The 20,346-nt window shown below is 31.4% G+C and overlaps 3 protein-coding genes across 3 annotated transcripts in view; 1 reads left to right on the top strand and 2 right to left on the bottom strand.

Annotated features, from left to right (window-relative positions):
• Window positions 1-60: 60 nt before the first annotated feature.
• LOC123010208 (glutamate receptor ionotropic, kainate 2-like) lies at window positions 61-19,851 on the bottom strand. The gene is made up of 12 exons (XM_044406910.1): window positions 19,579-19,851; window positions 5,349-5,496; window positions 4,778-5,303; window positions 4,537-4,735; window positions 4,244-4,489; window positions 3,980-4,198; window positions 3,721-3,927; window positions 3,591-3,675; window positions 3,268-3,544; window positions 2,789-3,219; window positions 2,616-2,731; window positions 61-2,572 (listed from the first exon to the last, which is right to left on the bottom strand). The coding sequence occupies exons 2-12, from the start codon at window positions 5,431-5,433 to the stop codon at window positions 2,231-2,233; spliced, it is 2,733 nt and encodes a 910-aa protein (XP_044262845.1). The 5' UTR covers window positions 5,434-5,496; window positions 19,579-19,851; the 3' UTR covers window positions 61-2,230.
• Window positions 5,432-10,177, bottom strand: LOC123010209 (glutamate receptor ionotropic, kainate 2-like). Its single transcript, XM_044406911.1, has 12 exons — window positions 9,792-10,177; window positions 9,260-9,743; window positions 7,935-8,133; window positions 7,625-7,882; window positions 7,354-7,575; window positions 7,102-7,308; window positions 6,965-7,049; window positions 6,642-6,918; window positions 6,389-6,596; window positions 6,114-6,342; window positions 5,878-5,993; window positions 5,432-5,830 (listed from the first exon to the last, which is right to left on the bottom strand). The coding sequence occupies exons 1-12, from the start codon at window positions 9,859-9,861 to the stop codon at window positions 5,561-5,563; spliced, it is 2,625 nt and encodes an 874-aa protein (XP_044262846.1). The 5' UTR covers window positions 9,862-10,177; the 3' UTR covers window positions 5,432-5,560.
• Window positions 19,733-20,346, top strand: part of LOC123010210 (serine proteinase stubble) — a 60,463-nt gene continuing 59,849 nt past the window's right edge. Inside the window, exon 1 of the mRNA XM_044406912.1 lies at window positions 19,733-19,948. The gene's annotated coding sequence lies outside the window, so the exon portion shown is untranslated. The remainder of the gene's footprint in view (window positions 19,949-20,346) is intronic.

Here is a 20,346-nt window from a genome sequence, read left to right as displayed (position 1 = left end):
TATTACATTTGTGAGAATCTTTATTTGGGTTTATAAGGAACAAATTAAAGAGATTTTGGATTACACTGTAAAAATATTAAACAAAGTTTTATTTCTAGATTAAAGACCATGTTTATTGTAGATTTTACAAAAAATTAATTCATTCTGATTGCTACTAAAGAAACTTTAATTAAAAAATATTGGTCACTTTGATAATACCTTAAACGATTTAGTGTTTTTATTTATATTTTTACTACTAAGTTATATTTACTTCTAATGCAAATTTTGGTCAATATGGAAAAATTTTGATGTAAATAAGTTATCCTTAAAAATAATATAACTTACGAATAAATCCACTTCTAGCAGTGGCGGCTCATGAAAATAGAAGTTAAAAATAAAATAGTTTACTAGAAATTTAAATAATTTTGACTATTTTTGAATCGTACATTACAATTTTTATATAATTTTAACGTTAATAATTTTTTATTTTTGCTATAAATAATAGTGAACTAGTTTTAAATAAACCGCCGCGCTTTCACGGCTCTGGTAAGCAGTGCGCAGGTCACTATTTTTGCAACGGTGTTTTTTGCAATAATCCAAGATTGCAAAAAATGCAAAATGCACTGTAGTGTTTGGTTGTTGTCAAAATAAGTGAATATGTGCTTCTTAAGTATGGATATTTCTATGAAGAAGGTAACTATAGAAATTGTTGGGTATCGTTCAATTTAATAACAAATAAATTTTCTCGACTTTTGTACGACGATAAGTTATATGCAAAAGAATTGGGAGCACCTCATCAAGACTTAAATAATATTGATTTGTATTACAGGGGAGGAAAGTGTATTTTTTCTTCCCACAGGTGGAAGTTATTGACTTGTCAAATGAATCAAATACGACTTGTCAAGGACAACTACCTAGGGAGAAAAAGACACTTTCCTCCCATGTAATACATATAATTTTTCCCACGATCCAGCAAGAAAAACTTCAATACTAACAATTTATCTTATTATCCTAGTTTTGCCATTAAATCCAGCAGCATGTTTTTCAGTTTATATGGGGGAGGTAAATTTTCTACCTCCCCGAGAGGTTTTATATATTTTTAATGTAATTTTGACAGTTGAGGGAGGTAATTGGCCACTTTCCTTTCTAAAATTAGGGTGGAAAAACTTACTTTCTTTTAGGATTATAGGAAAATTAATTATTAATATAGTTTTGTAAATTCCTGGTATATTAAATATGAGCAAAAGCAAAACAGAAAAAAAAATATTTTTTTGGCCATTTTCAAATCGTGGTGAGGAAGCATGGCATGACAACTTAAAAAAATACCAAGGGCAATAGAAAGACACACTTAAAGTCAGAAATGAGTAGTAAATGAGTATGAGTAGCAAATTACATCTCCAGGGTAAATAAAATATAGCCACAAATGTAGATTCGGCCCCGCAAATTGAAATTAATAAATTTAATAAATCGTTGAAAAATTGAAAATTTCAAAAAGGTTAGTCGATTTTTGTGTTTTTCTTTGCTGTTAAAAGTTTCCTTTTCGCGATCAGCAAAGCGAAGAATCATTTTTAAATCGTCAAGCATATGGCATGTGTATCAATTTGCCTGCCTGCCTTCTTTTAATAAAAGACTACGAACCGCCACTGACTTCTAGTTTCGCAAAGCTGTTAAATTTCTAAAATTATTATTATACTTAAGCAAAAAGACAATTAGTCATTGTGACTGTGAAATTGATTGTTTTATAATGAATTAATTATAAGCTAACTTTAAAAACTATATTTACATCAATTATTAAAAAAAAATAAGATTATTGTAAGGTTAGTAAACAATTTGAAAATATTTTGAAAAGATTTGAATAAACGAAATATGAACTTTTTATGTCGTAATTTTGATGTCGCCAAAAATGTTCAAGTGTCAAGCTTTCTTGGCTATCTTGAATTAATTTCCTTTATTAATATTCACCCGAGTGGCATTAAATTTTACATAAACTGCACTTTAAAACGCTTTCGTGATTATTTAGTTTAATGATATATCTTCGCTCAAATAAATTTGAAATTAGTGTGCTATTCCGAACCAATTCAATTCATTGTAAAATTTAGCAACAATCGACAATTCCATTGAAACGACGTTAACAATGTACTTGTGAAAGATGTTCGTCTCACACGAATCTATAATTCGGCAAAAAGTGGGCCAGACGATTACACAATTTTTGACAGTGATGAATTATTGTGACACTTTTAGAAAAATTCAATTATTCGTCAAGTGTGTCTTTGGTTATGGTCGGTATGAAACCATAAGTGGGGGCACCTGTGTTATTATTTGTTTTGCCACTCTCTCCCGATGATTTGCTTCCAGATTTGGATTTGGCTTTGGGTGCAGGTTTTACGTTACTGCTAAAATCGATGAAAGCTTTTTTCTCATTGTTGAGGGCTTCCCTAATTGGAATTTTGTATTTTTTCTTCAACTTAAGTAAAGAGGCGAAGAATTCTAAGAGAACGAGAAAAATGGCACAGATTGTGCCTCCAATAGTAACGTAGAACACACCTTCGACATTTCGAACGTCCAAAGCAGGGGTTTCATCATCACCACCGCCCTAAAGAATTTTTTAAAGAAGAATATTTCAGAAAAAAACTTACAACACATTGACCACCGCCACGTTTCTCCTCCCACCACGTTCGTTTGAGTTTATCGAGTTGGCCTGACGATTGCATTTTTAAAATAGCTGTACTTAGAGTCTTCCGATAGGTCGAATCTAGAACAGAATATTCTAGATTCTCGAACACACAATTTTGATCTCATTTTGGCTTACTTTTTCTCATGGCAATTCCATAACCTTTGTCGTCTAAAAGTCCGCCATATTGTTGCAATTCACAATGACGTTGGGTTTCGTATTCAATAGAAATTGATTCCATGAAGAAAGCATAATTTTCTGTTTTAGCCAATTTAACTCCATCTTTATTATCACCGACCATATCTTCTCGATGCTCTTCCATATACTTAGCGATAGTTTTATAAACTTCACGATCTTTCCCTCTGAAGAATCCTTCAGTCGCGCCCTTAGCCTTTGCTCCCATTCTTATACCTTTTTCTTGATAATTTTCCACCAAAGTGTCAACATCAGTAAAAAGAGTTATTGTGTTTTCGTTAGCCAAAAAAGCTGCTAAACTGGCCGTGTATGAGGACACCATGATCAAAATGAGAAACCACCACATTCCAGCGACCATTCGAGTAGGAACGCCTCTAAACGATTATGAGTAATTGTCAAAAATTGATATTTTTATTTTTTACATAGGAGCTAGTTCTGTTCCTTGTTGCATCAAACTTCCAACAGCGTACCAGAAAGAGTTAGAAAGGCTGAACTGGTTGATCAAAAATTCGGGTTCTTCAACACAAGGATAAGGATTTGTCCATTCGTCCGGACAAATCCTACTTAAAATAAAAAAGGAAACGGACACGACGGCGTAAGCCAAGGCTATCATGATCCATGTGTCGAGAGCGAACGGATCGGCAAAGGAGAAAAAGCTCGGAGGGGCGGTTCCTGGTTTTTGGGCCAAAATACTAATCCCTGAAAATTGGGATTTAGACGAAAAAAATATTTAAGACTATGGTACCCAAATTCATGAATGGTGACGTGAAATCAACAGCTTCTTCTCGTCCTGCTGTGATTGTTAGGTCAGCGATTGCCAAATCAGCAACCTAGACAATAAAAAAATAAAAAAACTATTGATATTTTTTTCTAACCCCATCTATGACGTCTCCAATCATTCCCGACCACTCTCCAGTTGACTGATTTTTATCACCGTTTTGCTTATCTTCTCTTAGTATAAAAGTGTAATTAAAGCCTTCCATTAGTGATAATTCGTGGATCAAATCAATGGCGAAGCCTTCAAAGCGGTCATTTCCGAACAATTGAATTGAAGTTTCTTTGAGCATGCAGTAGGGGTCGGTCTAAAAAATAGGGTTTTTCCTCTAAAATTCAATCACCAAAAATCGCACTTACCAAGCAAGTAATGACCTTAAAAGTTTTGTTTCTGAGACTGAAAGGATCTTCGACAACATCCTCGACTTTGTGTGACAACATGACAAGGCCTTTAGACATGTTCCAAGTTCCAATTTTGGAAATTCCTTCTTGGGTCAGTTCTATTATATCTAGATTGAAATTACTCCGAAATCCATTGCCATCAAATTCGATCCTGCCGGTCATCTCGTCATATTTACTCTAAAAAATTTAGTAATTTTAAGGTTACACTAGTGTGACAAAAACCGTTTTCACGTGATTGGCGATAGTATAACCATGCCGGGACGACTTTGGAGAGTTGCAGGTGATATCAACCATTTCCATATCTTTGATTGATAATTTTCTATTGATAACTTGCGTGATTACAGACACTGCATCTATCAAAAGAGCCGTCTCAGTCCTCATTTTCATTAAATTAAAATTGGGTTTTTGTCTCAATATTGCCCCAGCCTTGACATGAAACATTTCATTCAAGGGGTCCAAAATCCTCAACTGGAATTAAAAAAATCACAAATTTGGACACAATTTCGTACACCAACCCCAGTGATGTTGGCCTCGCTGTACTGAAACGGCTCCAAATCGATCGTTTGCAAGTCCAAATTTGTGATAAAAAAATTATAATCGCTGGTCATCAATCCGACTTGTTGGGCCTGTATTAGTACTTCCTCCAAGTTCTCGATTTTGCAATCGATGATAAAGTTTTTCTCACCCGAACGCACCGCTTCCTTCAGTGTTGTTCTACCACACAATAAAATTTGTCAAATATTTGAGAGAACTCACCTGTAAACTGGTGTTTCATTTAGTCCTTCATAAAGTTGTTTTACTGTCACTATAATCCCTTCATTTTTTGCTAGATTTAACAGATCGGCAAGCCGTAAAATACTTTCATCATCTTCGTAAAATACTGTAAAACTTTTCCACTCCCATAGCATTAAAACGCTGAAGTAAGCCGAAGTCAGGTATGCCGAATGGGGGTAAAAATTAATAACACTGCGATAGTCAGCCGAGTTGTAGACCCATCGGGTGATAACATGTGCTAAGTCTTTGTAATCACAGATTGATTGAACGATGTCAATCTCCTCTTCGTTTTTGGGGCCAAAAATGACCAAAGCTTGTTGGTTGACGAGAGAGCAGGATTTGAGACGAGAGTCAAAAGGGCCATTGGATCTTGCATCACTTTCCTCAATCACTGCTGTAAATTTTACATCGGTGTACTCTCGATTTGCTATATCGATGGCAAAATTAAACGCCTCTTCATCAGTGAGGACTGAGTCGTCTAAATCCGAAGATTCGGTGAAAATTCCGCCTAAATTTTAGTGTAAAGTCAAGTCGAGTATTTTCAGATTTTTACCCAAAAAAATTTCCTTTCTGTCTTCTTCCTGGGCCAGAAATTGCGAACAAGTTACGAAAAACACTATCAAACTAAAGCACCACATTATTGTACTGTAACATGGAGACACTGCACAAGTCTATTTTTACTTTTCCTCGATTTAAACCTGCTAAAATTAGAAACAAAATATTTAGATGGAATACTTTAATCACAAACTGTGACACTTAATACAATTAAGACGTGATAAATCCGTAATCGGGGGGTTTAGGTTTGGGGGAAGTGACAGGTTTTAGCATGGCTGAAGTTCTAAAATAAAACCGAATCTCTTCCATTAGTAACACTTTGAACGGTTTTTTGACATGAAGCGATTTTTTAAAGGTATGTAAAACCATTTCGATGAAAACTAGAATACAAGAGAGCACAGTCCCAATTATTGTCACACAGAAAACTCCTCCAACGTTTTTGAGGTTGAGGGGAGTTCCTTCGGCTGCTTTGTCTTGTTGCTGCAATTTTTTTTATTATTATGTTACTGAAAAATGGACTTTTGTACCGGGCATAGGCCACCTCCTCGCTTCTCTTCCCACCATTTGCGTTTCAGTTTTGCCAAAACTCCCTCTTCTTGGAGTTTCAAAATGGCGGTGCTTAAGGCCGTTCTGTATGACGAGTCTAACACAAAAAATTTTTGGATTTAATATAATACAGAAAACTGGTTTATCATTAGTTAATAAAAATATAATCAAAAATCAAAAAAGTCTGAGTTAGAATCTCGATGTAATGAAAAAGTACTTTTTCGCATTGCAATTCCGTATCCTTTCTCATCCAAAGAGTGGCCGACTGAGGACAAACTGCAACGTCTTTGTGTCTCATACTCTATTGAAGTTGTCTCCATAAAGAAAGCATAGTTTTCGTGTTCTGCTTTGTAGACACCATCTTTATTGTCGTTGACCATCACTTCATCCTCATGATTTTTCATATATTGGTAGATTTTTTGGTACTCGTCGATATGTTTGGAATCCTGAAACCAAAATCAGGACAAAGAGAATTTTTTTGAATATCAATACCCGAAAAAATTTTTCCGTAGAACCGTTAATTTTTGCCCCAAATTTGATTCCCTTTTTTTCAGCTACTTGAACCAACTCAAATACGTCTTTAAACGGACTATCTGGACTTTCAGTTGTCAAAAACGCGGCCAAATTGGCCGTGTATGACGACACCATGATTAGAGTAAAGAACCACCACGTTCCTGCGACCATCCTTGTTGAGAAAGCTCTACAAAGATCCATTTTTGATTGTTATTTCGTAGTTGGAATTTACATTGGGGCGATTTCTGATCCTTGTTGCATTAAACTTCCAACCATAAACCAGAAACAATTCCTCAAACTCAATTGATTGACCAAAAACTCTGATTCTTCGACACATGGATACGGATTTTGCCACTCACTTGGCGAAATTCGGCCCAAAATAAACAACGCAATAGAGGCACCGAAGAAAGCAGCTGCGAGGAGTTTCCAAACTGTGAGTGAGAAAGGATCAGCAAAAGAGAAGAAACTAGGGAGAGCTTTTTTGGGTTTTTGGTACAAAATGCTGATCCCTGTAGATAAAACAATGACAAAAAAATCAAAATTAAGATTTCTTACCTAAGCTCATGAAAGTGGTACTGAAATCGACCGCAGATTCCCTTTCTGAGGTGATGGTCAAGTCAGTAATTGCTAAATCGGCTTTCTGCTCAAGTTAAATAATATATTATACAAATCTTTGGATGTAAATTATTTACCCCATTAATGATGTCACCTATCATTCCAGTCCATTGACCGGTAGTCTCGTCGTACTCTCCATTTTTTTTATCTTCGCGGATAATGAAAGTGTAATTAAAACCTAATTTTTTTGACAATTCTGCTATTAAATCAATACCAAAGCCTTCATAACGCTGGTTTCCATGTAAAGGTACTTCTGATTCTTTTCTCATACCATATGGTTCTGTCTGGGTTTTACATTAGTTAAAATTTGTTATTTTGTGGATAATTACCAGACAAGTGATTACGATGAATGTCTTATTTATTAGACTACCCACTTCAAGTGGTGGGGGATTAGGTGAGTAAACCCTGTTAAAGTTTAAACCATCAGAGTAGTTCCAGTTACCGACTTTGATAATTCCGCCTTCTTTTAGTTCTATTATTTCAAGTCCAAAAGCTGAGCGAAGTCCAAAATTATCAAATTGGATTAGTCCTGTATAACCGGGATAGTTAATCTGGAAATTATCTCTAATTTAAGTACTTAATTAAAATGTTTCAATTAACTGATTTAATTAAATTTGTGAGAGTAGTGCCGTAAGTCCAAGCTTCGGCCGACATGCAATCGATAGAAGGTGTTGCAAAATTTTTCGGAAGTCCATTTAAGGCTTCACCAAACATCATAACAGCATCAATAATTAAAGCCATCTCTAACTTAATCTTCCAAGCCTCTATAAACCCAGATTCGAGATTTGTGAAGTCATTTCGAAAAAGTGTAAGTCCCAAATTTCTAATTGTATCACTGTCTGGATCAATAAATCGCATCTATAATATTTTTAAATTAATTACATTGAATTTAATTTAGTTAAATTATTACTCCGGTAATATTCGTCTCTGAGTATTGAAAAGACGTCAAGTCGAGCGTATGGAAGTCCAAATTAGTAATTATATAAAATTGTTTGTTGGTCACAAGGCCCACTTGTTGGGCTTGATGCAAAACGTCCTCTAAAATATCAGTGGAACAATCTAATACAAAATGTGTTGCTTCAGATTGCCACACTTCTTTCAGTGTTGGCCTACAATTAATTAAACTGAATTAAATTCGGATGAAAGTTGGCAAAATGGATAGCAGGAAATCATTAAACGGATATTATTTATAGTCTTGTCTCAAATAATGAGACATTTTTTGTCAATTAGTGAAAAGGGAATTAAAATTAGAATTTTATTTTTAACTAACACATCGAATTTAACGTAAAAGTGCTTGACGCCATCTGTGCACAAAGCTCTGAGTTTATTGAAGCTAGAGAACTGTGGAAAGCTCGGTTTGAATTTTTCTTCCTGCAGAAAAATTTAGTGCACTCTGGAGATGAACATTTAAATTTTTCTACGAAGCTTTAGTTCTTCGGTTACAGGCGACACTTTTATTTATTTTCTTGAGCGTAGTATAAATATCTAAAAATATCTAATTCTTAGATATTCTCAATTACTTTCAACCATTTTTGTTTGGTCATGAGTGTTATTCCCTTTCTTCCACAGATCAGATTTGACAATATTGTGACAATAATTAACAATAATTACATGGTTAAATACAAAATTTTATGTTTCAAGTTTTTAGTTTGTTATTCAGTGTTTTTAAGAGATATACTTTAGTGATTTTCTGTAGAAATGTACTGTTTTTACTTCAGAAATATTTTCTAAAATTTTTGACAAATCAATACAAATATTCTTCTCTTACATTTTGCACATTTATTTTCACGTTTTAATCTGCTGGCTACTACTACTACTCAGTAATTTTAGCATTTTCTGTAGAAAAAAATTGAAAAAGTTGACTAAGAGTCAAGTAACGCATTTTGATTTTTTTTGTCGTTTTAGTGATTTTTTCAAAAAAAAAAATTTTAATCAAATATATTAAGCAGGGTGAAGATAATTAAATAAAAATATTTTTAGAAAAAGCATTAAAACTGAGATATACCAAACCAAAAAGCAAAGTTTATTGAAATAATTTTAAACTTGTGGTAACACATCAAAACTTTGTAACTGTCTATATTTACACATGTCATAAAATTTTATGTCAAAATTGATAAATTTAGAATTGTTTCGAATTTCAAACACAAATTGTTCTCTAATTGTTTACTTTCAATTTTAAATTCGTTGAATTTAGTTGGATTTCCGCCAACTTCTCATCAAACCCATCAAACTCACCTATAATCACCATTTTGGTACTTATCAAGCTGTCTCACGACCATTTTATGCCCATTTCCGTCATACAATTTCAACAATTCTGCAATTCTTATCAAACTCTCGTCGTTTTCGTACAAAATGACAAAATTTTTAAAATTCCAAGCTTCAAGTAAGTCGATATAAATCTGAGTTAAAATTTGTTGAGAAGGGTAGAAACTGATTGAGTTTTTGGGTTGGACAACAAATCGCACATCCAAGAGTGGTATATCTTTGTTGTCACACACAGTTTGGATCATATGGGAGTTTTCATGGGTCGTAGGACCCAGAATTGCAAGCACACCACTTTCAATGAGATGACAAGCTGCTAGCGTGGCTTCAAATGGGTCATTTGGAGGAACATTTTGGACTAGACCTTCGATTTTTCGCCCATTGATGGGCTCGATTTGACGGATGGCATGGTAAAAGGCCCGTTCTTTGATGAGGCTCTCAGTGTCGAATATGGCTCCTTAAAAATATTAATTTTTCTGATTTGGTGGAAAATTGGAAAACTCACCGATTTTGAGAGTTTCAGCTTCAGAAAATTTGTGAAAATGGAGTGAGATTATGATCACAAACACTAGCATTGTGTTTCATGAATGATGAGATGGGAGCGTTTCAAGTCGACTGAACAGTTGAGTTATTTTCGGAAATAAATACTTCTATTTTCTCTAACAGTCAATGTGTTTGTGATTAATTAGAGAAATGGCTGGGAGTGGATAAGTCTCTTTAGGGAATAAAATTTGAAAAATGTGTGCTATTGGTAGAACAAAGGAGAAACCTGTAATTGTCTATTTAGACACCATTGAAAATAAAATAAAATATCTTCATCCTTGCATGCCTCAACAAAAAAATAATTGATGACTGGCACAATAAAGCACAATCAAAATCCTTACAGTCGGGTTCATCACATCTATTCATTTTTAATTAGTTTGGAAATAAGAGTCATTCTATGATGCTTTCGTCAAAATTTATTATGCAAAATGTTATAATTGCTAAACGTCATTTGAAAAAATTATGCAGATTGTTGGGTAATTTGAATTTATAATTGATGGTTGTAAATGTAATTGTAGGTTATAGACAGGTAATTAAATAGCTTTCATGCTTAAAAGAGTAATTTCAATTTCAATGCGTGTGTCCTGTATCATATTACAACTTTTCAATTAATTTATTCAATGTTAGCGAGTGAGAAACATTAATTTAATTGCTTGTAATTGAAGAAAAAGAACAGATTCTGTATTGTATACAGGAATTTTCGAATTAATTAGATGGGAACAGATGCCAGAGGTGCTTAAAACTGGCTTATAATATAACACATTACACTACATATTTTCACATAATTGAATTAGATGTGATGAAATTAAAACGCTCGATATTTTATTGCAGAGATTTTACTTTTTATGTTTATTACAACGCGTGTAGTTTATTACTTATTTTGTTTAAAAACATTTGGATTTTCACACAAATAGTCAAGCAGATGCAACATTTTCTAGTTTTGGTACTTTGCAGAGAAAGTTATTTCAACAATTTTTTTCCAATATATTATGTTCAAGAATATGATTTTCATTATTTTTTAAGGACATTAGTTATTACTAGCATAACAAGTATATTAAAAAAACAAAAATATAATTACGTATTAATTTATTGGTTTATGTTTTATAGATATTTTATCTTTAGGCCTCATTTAATTTTTATGTGTTTGAAAATAGTCACATTGTTTGAGAATAAATTGTAAAAAAAGTAAAAATATTTAAGTTTGAAGAACAGAATAAAACAGAAGTTTCTGTATTTGGCCAATTTACTTTGATAAAGAGCAACTAAAATAATTAGAAAAAGATAGTAAATACTGCGGTTAGTGACTTGAGCAAAGGCCTTGTTAAAAGACAAATTCTAAACTTTAAACAAAAAATTTTGGATTTGCCTTTTAACAGAAATATTTGTTAAAAAATTTGAATGTCTCATTATTTTTAGAAAAAATATTTTTCTTACAGTTATCTACAAAAAATAAAGCAGAACAAAAACGTCAATAATATATCTAAAAATTTGAAACATCTTATCTTTTTGTGTCAAAAATAGAAGTTTTTATATAGAGTCTGTTCCGGCTAAACTCCACATTAGAAGTATTGGGAGTTCTAACAATAATATTTATCTAAAATTTTGTTTACTTCTATAATTGGTGAGGTTCTGCTCAATGAAAATATTTTCAAGATGGCGCCGCTTCCTGATACACCGGAAGTGGATATCAACTTCGTTATTTTAAATAGAATGCTATGTTTTTTATTGCATTTTTGGATTTTTGGATTTTGGATTATTAAGAGATTTTGAAAGTTTTCAATGGCTTTTCCCATACCTAAGTTTAACCGTTTTCGAATTATTTAGACCTTCAAATTTTTTGGATTTGAATCTTTTTATTCAAAAATTGATAACTCCATAATTTTTTATTATGTTGAAACCGTATTTGGGTATACGAGACAGAAAGGTTAGGTCCTTCCTTTGGTGTATTCATAACTGGCAAAAAAACTAACAAACCGCCAAAATGTAAGGTTACGTTTAGGAAACTTCAAATACCCTTAACTCAATTTTTCTAAACGAAACATCCCAGTTTTTTCTTCACTAAATGGAGGAGAATTTAGTTTTGTTTCGATCTGTATTAACATTCATGTATGTACCTATGTTTGATAGTTTTCAAGTTATAGTAACTTCTTTTGATATTGTGAGAAATTCATTAGCCTTAGCTACTTTAGCATAGGTTGTCATAAAAATAAGAAAAATTTAGTAAAGAAAAAATTGCGGCCTTTTTTTTGAACAAATTCAGTTATGGGTATTTGAAGTTTCCCAAACGTGACCTTAAATTTTGGTTAATTATTTCTTCAATGATAAATACCCGAAAGAAAATATTTAACCTTTTTTGATATGCCCAAATACGATTCCAAAGTAATTAAAAATGATAGAGTTATCAATTTTTGGAGAGGAAAATGCAAATTAAAATGATTTCAAAGAAGTCTAAATATTTCAGAAACGGATAAATTTAGGTATAGGGGAAGTCTGATAAAAACTCTCTCAAAATCACTTGAGTATTATTATTTAAAATAACGAAGTTTCTGGTGTAGCCAGAAATGCTGCCATCTTGAAAATATTTTCATTAAGCAGGATCTAAATGATTATGGCTATAATCAAAATTTTAGATAAATATCACTGTTAGAACTACCAAAACTTTTAATGTGGGGTTTAGCCGGAACACTCTGAATATTATTTTACTTCTAAATTTTTTATTATACCTGCATCATAATCCTAATTTAAAACACGCTGCAGCGTGCGTAATTTGGCCTTTATAGCACGCTGAAATTTTTAAGTTGACAAGGTAACAAGAAATAGTGAAATGTCTGGACCAATTACAACGTGAAAAAATGTGCTTAACAACGTAAACTAGTAACCGTCTCTACGAAAACGACTCACAAACAACCTTTGATAATTTTATTGTGTAAATTCACATTTTTTCAATGCTCATAAAAGATCATAAATGGGCAGGAATAATAAAAAATAGCGTATAACACTCGTTTATAAGCGCCTTTAAAACACTTACCACGTTAAAAGCACTCCGCTGACGCGTCGTGCTCTTAAACCCGTCGTGCGTGTTTTAAAGGCGTGCTTATAAACTAGTATTATAATACACAGAGTGGTTATAAATGATTTCCATCTAGCCAGCTTTGGAATTTTTTTGCATGTAACTTTATTTGAGCCGCTCTACTTTTTTTAAAGCTCTAGTTCTGTCACTTATTAATTAATAATAAATTGTTGTTAACTAAACTTTTATCGTTTCAACTAAAATCCAATAATAATTGATAATAATGTATACTTTGGAAGAAAACAAGTTTATAATTGAAGTCTATTTTCGAAGTGGACGCTTAGTAAACGGCGATTTTGTAATTTTGAGTTATAACAAGTAGGTACCTCTATTTTCGTAAAGCGACATTTTTTATTTTACATGGAAAATTCACCGCTGGCTAGATGAAAATCATTTATAACCACTGTGTACTATTATGTATGGTGTACAAAAACCTATTTTTTGTACAGTTTGTCCAAAGTAGTCATATTTAATTTTTTTATTTTTGTATTAACTTTTCCATTAAAAGAACTCGTTATAAAAATAGTCAAAAAAAATATTTGTTTTTTGATTCGGTTTTTGGTTATTTCGATTTTTACACCCGTGTAAATAAATAATAATAATTTATTGTTTTACAGACGTCTACCATTAATTTTTTTGGCATTTCTTTAATTTTTCAGTTTACTATTTTTCTGAAACTTGTTTTTGTCATCTTTTTCCAACAAAATGTCAAAAATTGAATATATCCTGTCAAATACGTTTAATCTCGTTCAACAGCTCAACCTTTGCAACTTCCTAATTATGCTGTCGGATGGTTGGCTGATCCACCAGCAGGAAGACACGCTGCAGTTACGCTTAATCTTTAATCTGATGCAAAGCTAACACGAGATACTCGATATGATGCACCGTATGCTCACGATTAATTGCACGATGTATAATAAGCTATTTTTTCACATTTAATGTATTCGACTAATCGTAAATCTTCTGTTTATTATTTCTCTTTGTTAAGTGGAATTGTGTTGCATACGAAAACTTGATAATTTGGGAAAGTCGATGCATTTACCATGTGGTTAGAAAACCGTCAAATATGAACCATTTCACAAACTGTGGTAATTTGGAACGGTTAATTGGGTTAAATGATGATTTTTTTAACAGTCTAGACTTAAACTATGCGACTTTTTTGAATAATTTTTTAATTTAAAATTTTATGGCGACAGGCAATTTTATTTTATGATTTTGGACATTAAGACACTTAATAAAAATAAATCAGAAGAATGTATGATAACTTTTGATACAATTTTTTCCAGTTACGTCAAAAGAAAGCGAAATTATTTGTGTTTAAGAGCGTGTAATTGAAGTAATTGTACGTATTGTGCTTTTGGCAGTGTGTACTATCCAAGTTCAAACACTTTCACTAAGAAAAATAATCCGTTATGTATATATTTACACAAAATCAAGACGCGCCTTGAAAAAACAATTATTGTGTCAGAGATACTTGGCCTGCATTTTAAAAATGATAATTATTAAATTATCTGCAACTTTTACCCATAAAACATTCTCTTACGCTCCCAAGCAATATATCTCCCTAATTACAATTGCATCAATGATGATGGATTCGTTGATCCACTTTTGCGAACATGTGAGCAGATGGTTTATTTTTCGATTAATAAGATTTTTGAATCGGGGTTTGAGGAATGTCCTCGACTTTCTTTACTTTTGGTTTATTTGCTAATAAGCTGGTAATTGGTTTGTTTCTCTTTTAATTATTCTTAATTAACATACATAGATCTGCCAGTAATTAATTTAGTGGACATCTCTCGCCGAAAAATCTTCATGAATCACACTTTCTATCCTGAATCACCTTTATTTATTTCCGATACGAGTTAATATTTTCGTTAATAACAATAGGATGACTTTGAGTTTTGTAAAATCCGTGTTGGTCATCACGGGTGAAACCTGATCTTGTTTGAGTTTCTGGGATAAATGCTTCGTGATAAGAATCATTATTGTTGTTATAAACCTAAATACCTTCATCACATTGTCACATATAAGGGATAATTATGTTTTTTTTAGTTTGGAATTATTTTGTGCGGACCTATTCGTCATATTTCGTAATTACCATAATTAACGTTTTACGATCAATTAACTTTTACGATCGTTTATTATTGGCTTCCAATTACGCACTATGGGAGGCTGTGGGGGCAATTTTTGAAAAATTTTAATTCAGTTTTTAAAACTTGCTTTAATTACTATAATTTTGGATTTATTGACCTTTGCAAAAAACGTAGTTGAATGATTTCAAGAAACATTTTTTTAATTCAATTGTAGAAAATTTGAGAAAGCAATGAATTTGTTGTGGTTTTCTCGTCTCTATTAGGGAGTAGCAGATCAATTAGGATGTTTATTTTAAGCTCTCAGAAGCAAAATACGTGACTTGACATTTAACGAGAGTAATTTTTTTTTAATTGCAGGAATATAAAGTAGGTAGATTTTATGACCTCTTTTCAACTTCATCTACCATATTTCTTTATAAAAAGTATTAGTGTTTAATGAAAAGTAGTCTCATTTAAAATTTGATAAAATTCAAAGTACTTAAATACAAACACAATCATATTTTTGAACTGATTAAAATGTATTAATTAAATAAAATATTTTTTCTACAATCATGTATGAAGTTGAATTTTACACATCGAAATCAATACGCAAAGTCCATTTTTTGTTAAGGGCGCGAAATCACAGCAGTGTGTGAAACAGCATTTCACACACTGGCAGAAACATGACAACTAAATTTTGTATTTTAAAAATTTAATTTAAATATTTTTAAGAAAATTTTGTTTATATTATGTGTATGAAACTGTGTTTTAACGCTCGAATGCATTTTTGTCTTAACAAAAAAGCGGCATATTCTCGCTTTAAAAAAACAATCGTTTCGTACACTTAATATAAAAATTAAGTTTTGTTAACGGTAAAATAATCAAAATTGTAATTTTTTTGTTTGAATTTTTAAAACAATTAAGTACTAAAAGCGGTCTATAAAAATAACTAGGATGTTTTTTTTAATATGTTAATAGAAAACTAATTGAAAATAAAAATTTTTGTTTTTAACTGTTCTTGGGAAACTTATGTGTGAGTAGGAAATAAGTTTCTGAACAAGGAATCATAAGCAAATTAGTTTTAAATTTTAAAATAATATTTTTTGACAAAAATATTACAAAAAAATAAATATTAAAATTTTTATTTTAATGAAGTGATCTAAAATAGACATTTTTGTTTTGGCCTATTCTTAAAGCGACTACTAAAATAGTTTTTAAAATTTAACCAAATTTGATATTGTTAGACAGATACTTTTGAAATTACATTAAAACACAAAGTAATGAAAGAAATTGTTTCTAAAAAAGTGACAAATTTGGAAAGTTTTGGAACAAAGTATCACAAGCAAGTTATATTTACAAGAATATTTTAAAAAGAAATTTTTTTTTGTGAGATTGAGCTTTATTTGATTGTTTTCCACGTCTGTTTCAAAGACAGTAAGTTGAATTTACTAGTTGCTATCCTAAACTAGTCGGTAAGTATTTTGTTTATTGTTGGTAAATCGATAAGCATTCAAAAATTCAAAATACTTTGCAGTTCTAGAACATTTTTTAAACATTTCATTTATGTTTCTTGTTGGTCCATGAAAATGAAATGAAAGAAGACGGATTAAAAAGCAAAAATCTCTAAGTACACGTTTTTATTTTAAATTGAAATAAGAGATCCTAATTAAACATAAAAATATACAAATTAACTCACAAAAGTAACAAAAAATAAAATAAATTTTTAATACTTTTTATTGTTACAAATTTAAACAGGAGATGAATATTCATTTTTAAAACAAAAATTTTCTATGAACATATATCGAAAAATGCTACGCAAGGGGTGCGTCTTTTAATAGTTTTTTTTTTCAATATTTCCGAAATCATTAAAAAAAAAAATCAAAATTTGCTACAGATGATAACTTTTATACACCTAAACAAGTACAAAAATAAAATGTTGAAATTTTTAATTAGGTGCTTCCTAAACTAGATGGGATTAGGGTAAAAATTTACTCTAACTATTTTTTCTGTGGTTTCTTGCCACTTTCAGCAACAAAATTTCATAGTTTTTCATAAAAAAAGGTCTTTTATGTTTTTCCGATAAAATTTACGGATTTTTTATTTATTAAAATTTATGTTACAGACCATACACAGCATAAAAATTAAAAATTAAATTTGTTTTACCGTTTAGGACGCCCCTGATTAAAAATTTTGTTATTTGGCATTTGTTTGGTTGTACATATAAAGGTACCAAATTTTGTAATTTTATCTATTCTGAAATATTAGGAAAATCCCTTTAAACAACGTACCTTTTTTAGGGGGTGTAACTCCTTTTCATGGCATTTTTCAAAACACTTTTATCTTAAAATTAAATATTCTATTAACTATTTAAATTTGTACCTAACAATAAAAATGAAACACTGTATAATTAACACATGAAAAATTAATTCACAAAAATTTAAAATTAACTCATTAAAATAACAAAAAAACTAAATTTTTAACACTTATAACACTATATAACAAAGTGTTCAGCATTTGGGGGGGGGGGGTTTGAACCCCCTAAACCCCCCCCCTTGGGTACTGCCCTGACAAATGGGCTCATTTCTTGTTAAAATACTATCGGTACTAAGTTAAATTTTAACACTTTTTCCCTTTTCCTTGCAGTTTCTTTGACATTTTAACAAATATTTCATATTACGAAGTTAGAAAATTTCTTTATTAGTTGCAAAAGTACAAAAATGACATAATTTTATTTATGATAAGAAGAAAATAATAAATACTTCCAACTTAAGATAATAACTCAGGTAAGTAATTAATTTCTGTAGGTAATAGTGAATTAACAAAAATTGTAGCTGTGAATTGCAACATGTCTGAGGCAACATGTCCATTAAATAAGTAAGGTTATATTTCTAGGTACTAAATGTGCTAGTAGTGAAAAAATATTATATAAAACACGGTAGAGAAGATTTTTATGGGTAGTAATAAAGCGATCAGTAAATAATTCAATTTTGATCAGTACCTATGAAACGATAAATGATCAGTATTTAATTAATTTTTGCATAGTAAAAAATTAAAAATAATCAGTATAATATAATTTTTTGCACAGTAAAAATAATAAATGCTAAGTAACGCACACACAGTATTTTATTGTAATTTGTTCAGTAAAAAATCCAATTTGCACAGTAAAAATAAAAAACGCTCAGTAACTTTAATCAAAATTAGTAAAACAACATCAAATTTAAAGAATTTTGGTCTTGGTTAAAGTTTTGGTTACATAACCATGTATGGCCCCTGCGCAAGAATGTTATTCATTATTGGTACTTATTTTTATATTACTGAATATTTATTATTATTGAAGGGTGTTATATGTATTATGTATTGCCCTTGCGCAAGAATGATTTTAGCAAGGGCTGGAAACTGTGCACAAATGGTAATCAGTCTAATCACTGATACCACAATTTTGTTTTTGAACGCTTTGTGATATTTCGATTGTGCTCGGAAACATTTTGTTTGTGAATGTGTGAATTTTGCACTGTGCATTTATTATTTTTACTGATCAAAAATACTTGTTGTTTAAATAATATACTGTGCATTTAATTTGTTTCCGATTTTTATAGCCTCGCATGTATTATTTCCAAAACAGCTCAGCTATAAAAAATCTCTTCTTTACCTTGTGATATAATATACTATTATTTTTGACTATTATTAAAGCGAATAGTTAATTAAAAAAAAAAACAACAAATTTGATAGTTTGTAAAATGAAACTTAAAAGTTGAGTAATCAACTGTGGTAACTTGTAACACCAAGTGAAAAAATGTCAGTAAAGATAGAAAAACTGTTAAAAAGCATTTTGGGGTCCATAATGCAAACACATTGGCAAGAGAAAAACAAAAAAATTGTTTTTATGAAAGAAATATTTAAAAGTTGTGTAAAACATTTCAAAAATGTGGTATAGGTACAAGATCTTGCACACGACTGGTTCAATAATGAGTAGGATGTGCTCGCGATGTATATCAGCGATGCCGCTACAGATAAGTGTGCGAAAGAAAGTTGAACATTTCGCATTATAATAGCTGCACTTCGCCCATGGTCAATCGCAAACAAAGCCCAATTCCCATCAATACCATTAAAATAACCCTTGAGCCACTGACATAAAACAATCCGGGACCCAAATAAACGAAGGATTTATGGTGAAAGTATCGACGAACCGAATTCTTTATAATGAGCTACAGTGGATGATCAATCAGTCCCGAAATTAAAAAATCGATCATGTTTTCGGCGTTAAAAAGCGTGTAATTGGACTTGTGTGATGGTAATTTAGGTCTAAGACAAGAATCTCTGAAAAGTAAAATTGAAGAGATGCTGTGCTACTTGGGTCAACAACTGACCACAGACAAAGAATTTGTGGCGGAATTTTTGAGAAATTAGCAAACAGTTATGTATCCTTCTTTTGTAAAACTTCAACCACGTGTATAAAAATCTAATTTAAATTTAAACACACAACCATTATCTTGTAACCCATGAAATACGACATGGGAGCCGCGATTAGACATAAAAACACATAATTTATAATCATCTAAATTTATTTCACACCCAATCCATATTTTACAATTAAGTAAAGCTCAAACCTGTTTTTCTTTCACCCAATATGATAGATCGTCTATCAAGTGTTTACGTCTGTGTTTCCAGTCAAATGGACAAGAGCGGTCCGTTTGTGGCATCCTGCGGGCCGGCCGGTGTGGAAGAGCCGCTGAAGATGCTGCCGACGTTATCATACGGCACAAAGGGTGTCTGGGAGAGAGTTTCCAGTGACCCACTTGTCTGCAAGATGTATGCCATGGAAGTGCTCTTTCAACCAGTCGGTAGCTGATTGTCGTCGCGCGCGCCGCGAGATCTTTCACCGGCGGTTACTTTACTTCTGACTCGTGCTAACACCCAGTGAGATGCAGGTGCAAGTGGATGGTAGCGAGATGGTGCGGGTGTGAAAAATCAAAATTGGTGAGTTGGGCAGAATTTCGATGAAATGGTCAAAAAAAAATTTTTTTAATATTGAAAATTACGGAAAATGTATTTGCTACTAAATCTAAAGAATAGTAAACAACAATGTAAAAAAATTGTATTGATTGTAAGGAGATCCTGTGGGTAAAAAAGTTAAAAGTTTTGGAGATTTTGGCAAAATAATAACATATTTTTGAAAAAAAAAATGTATTTATATATCTAAATTAAAAATACATAATCAAAAAATTGTCTGTTGTTAGAAAAAAAATATTGTCAAAAATATAATCTGAAATTAGGTGGAAATTAAAAAAATATATAAAAAATACTTTTTTTGTATATTATGTACATTTTTAATTAGTTGATCTGAAAAAAAAACTGCATTTTTGTATAAGTCTTAA

Source organism: Tribolium madens, unplaced genomic scaffold (genome assembly GCF_015345945.1).
Source record: "Tribolium madens isolate multiple individuals breed KSU strain unplaced genomic scaffold, Tmad_KSU_1.1 Scaffold_7;HRSCAF=85;Tcas5.2_LG10, whole genome shotgun sequence".
NCBI lineage: Eukaryota > Metazoa > Arthropoda > Insecta > Coleoptera > Tenebrionidae > Tribolium > Tribolium madens.
This window is presented reverse-complemented; position numbering and strand designations above follow the sequence as displayed.

Coding starts and splice junctions, on each gene's coding strand:
- LOC123010208 (XM_044406910.1), bottom strand. CDS start 5,433: ATGTGGTGCTTTAGTTTGATAGTGTTTTTCGTAACTTGTTCGCAATTT. Junction 4,736..4,777: donor AATGAAACACCAGTTTACAG/GTGAGTTCTCTC, acceptor ATTGTGTGGTAG/AACAACACTGAAGGAAGCGG. Junction 3,676..3,720: donor TTGGAGACGTCATAGATGGG/GTTAGAAAAAAA, acceptor TTTATTGTCTAG/GTTGCTGATTTGGCAATCGC.
- LOC123010209 (XM_044406911.1), bottom strand. CDS start 9,861: ATGCTAGTGTTTGTGATCATAATCTCACTCCATTTTCACAAATTTTCT. Junction 8,134..9,259: donor TACCAAAATGGTGATTATAG/GTGAGTTTGATG, acceptor AATTAATTGTAG/GCCAACACTGAAAGAAGTGT. Junction 6,597..6,641: donor GGATCAGAAATCGCCCCAAT/GTAAATTCCAAC, acceptor GGATCTTTGTAG/AGCTTTCTCAACAAGGATGG.